This window comes from Branchiostoma floridae, chromosome 6 (genome assembly GCF_000003815.2).
Source record: "Branchiostoma floridae strain S238N-H82 chromosome 6, Bfl_VNyyK, whole genome shotgun sequence".
NCBI lineage: Eukaryota > Metazoa > Chordata > Leptocardii > Amphioxiformes > Branchiostomatidae > Branchiostoma > Branchiostoma floridae.
This window is the reverse complement of record NC_049984.1, coordinates 2391769-2394479: the sequence shown is the minus strand read 5'-3', so window position 1 is coordinate 2394479 and position 2711 is coordinate 2391769. Positions and strand designations below refer to the sequence as shown.

The 2711-nt window shown below is 42.2% G+C and overlaps 1 protein-coding gene across 2 annotated transcripts in view; it reads left to right on the top strand.

The window, feature by feature from the left end:
* LOC118417625 (mRNA (2'-O-methyladenosine-N(6)-)-methyltransferase-like) overlaps nt 1–2711 on the top strand; it is a 25930-nt gene that overhangs the window by 4251 nt on the left and 18968 nt on the right. For both annotated transcript variants that reach the window (XM_035823236.1, XM_035823237.1), the window contains exons 3-5: nt 583–720; nt 1133–1281; nt 2064–2218. In XM_035823236.1, coding sequence (XP_035679129.1) covers nt 583–720; nt 1133–1281; nt 2064–2218 — 442 coding nt within the window. The remainder of the gene's footprint in view (nt 1–582; nt 721–1132; nt 1282–2063; nt 2219–2711) is intronic.

Genomic DNA, 2711 nt, shown 5'->3' with positions numbered 1-2711 from the left:
AGTGGCCATTGGAGTAAACTTCCAAGAAGGGGATTAAGAGTGGTACTCTTCGGTGGAAGTTAACATTGTAGAACTGAATCAAGTAGGCTTGAGTGTAGTTGGTAACGAGTTAGTAGGTTTGCATTTGAAACTGAATAAAATCATTGTTTATCAAAAAAATTAATTGCTGTTTCATACATCTTAGCATCGTTTGAATTTGCATCGGAGTTCATCGTAGGAGAGATCCTGATTGCAATCTATACTAGGAGAATCGCCGATTCTACTAGTACAGATTGCGATCGGGATTTCTCCCAGGAGAAACTCCGATCGGGATCTCTCCTAGGAGGATCGGCGATTCTCCTGGATCGTGATCTCTACTGTGACATATACACTTTGTTATGGCATGTCAATTTCTGTTGTTGGTGGCACCATCAATTCTAATGTCAAAACCGTGATGCCATAATTTTTTCCATATATGTGCGTTGTATTGTGCGATCGCTCAACTCACATCAAATGCAGCTTCTTTTTTAAGTTTTAGACTTAATGCAAATGTCTCGGATGTATAAAAGCCACAATAACTGTGTTTGTTTGTTTGTTTGTCAGGCTGGTTGGCGTCGGTTCTGGAGCAAGCGTGAGAAGAGATGGTACTACTTCAACAAGATGACGGGAGAGTCGCTGTGGGAGATGCCGGTGGTTCACAAGTCCCCACATAACGGGGTGCCGGGGGGATCTGACAGAATTGTATGTACACACTTATGAGCGACTTATCTTTCAGTATTTCTGTAGTGCACACTCATTTAGTACCATAACTGTTAAAGTTGTGGTATTATTCTTGCAAATTTATAACCCTGCAAGTATGTGTATACAATGTATTACTGTAAAAATAAATAGATGAATTACTCATTACATCACTACAGTTTCAATCTCAAAATTTAAAACATTACAAAAACCCTTTCTCCTAGTGTAAAATAAATGCATTTACAGTAACAGTAGCACTAGAATTTGAAAACTTGCTTCAGAACTGACATGTAAAATGAAAGATATCTACTGCAGGTACAAGTAGATTGTGTCATCATCTTTGTGTACTTGTGGGAATAAAATATCAAAGCAGTATGGGTAAGGGGTTGAAGTCTGCCATCTCTGTCATCCCCAGACGGACCCTCTCGGCATCAGCGTGCCGGACACGCCGACAGACGTGCGGTCGCCGCCGCCCTTTGACCTGAAGCGTCGGCGCGACTCGGAGGCGAGCATCACCAGCCTGGGGTCCATGAGCCCCAGCAAGAGGATGAAGATGGAGGGACCGTGAGTACTCACTGTTGTTTCTCTTTAGGACTATCTCTAACTCTATAAAGCATTGGAATATATAATAGAGTAGTTCCATCCCTCAAGTTACCGACATCTTGCACACTGCAGTCATCCCTCAGTACGACATCTGGAGCTGCATAGTTCAAGTTTTGAACTTTTAATCAGCCTGTCGGCCAAACTAATTTCACTATGTAAAGCTTCTTCAGTGGTTAGAGGCAAAGCATTGTCTAATCTAAGCATTGGATTTAAAGGTGCTGCACCTCCTTGTAATAATCTTAGCAATACCTTGTCTATTTTCAAGCATGTGTCGATGAACTGAATAATATTTATGATATGTTGGTCCAACCTAGAACACTATTTTGAAGTATAGTTTTATATATCAGGCCTTAATCCTGCAAACCCCCTCCCCGTCTGATATCCGTGTACATGTTCTATGTGTCTGCATTCCCCAATGTACACAATGCAGCATTACCATACATCCTCAGTGATGTCTTTTCATGGGCTATAAAGGTTGCAAAGTGATAATAATGATAGCCTTTATTGCACATTCATGCCCTATCGGGCTAAGTACAGGCATATTGATACAAAGGGTAGTAATACAGTAGACATGGTTTCTAATACTAGTCTAAAACATAGATTCTAAAACTAGTCTGATACATTTGTTCGGCTTCTTCTCGTTTCTTAGTAATGTTAAATATGTAGCTAATGGTAGGGATGAAGTCTGCCATCTCTGATTGCTCTGATTGATGAGAGTTTCCTTCTATTACCCCCCTCCCCAGGGTGTACTGGAACTTTGACATCCTGAGTAACGCCATCATCTTCGAGCACCCCCCCTGCACTATGCCTCCCGTGCACCCCGAGGCGGAGTCCTACCGCGCACAGCTCACCAACAAGCTTCGGTCCCAGTACCAGGAGCTCTGTCAGACCAGAGAAGGTAGGAAACTACAAACAACACTTAACAGTTATGTTTAAAACCTTACTTTTCTACTATATACAAACACTTGGAACATGCACCCAGCTCACCAGCAAGCTTTGGTCCCAGTACCAGGAGTTCTGTCAGACTAGAGAAGGTAGGAAACTACAAACAACACTGAACAGTTATGTTTAAACCTTACTTTTCTGCTATATACAAACACTTGGAACACGCACCCAGCTCACCAACAAGCTTCGGTCCCAGTACCAGGAGCTCTGTCAGACCAGAGAAGGTAGGAAACTACAAACAACGCTGAACAGTTATGTTTAAACCTTACTTTTCTACTATATACAAACACTTGGAACACGCACCCAGCTCACCAACAAGCTTCGGTCACAGTACCAGGAGTTCTGTCAGACTAGAGAAGGTAGGAAACTACAAACAACACTAAACAGTTATGTTTAAACCTCTGTCTGTATCTGTATCTATATAGCCGGTATAACCGCCCTTCGGC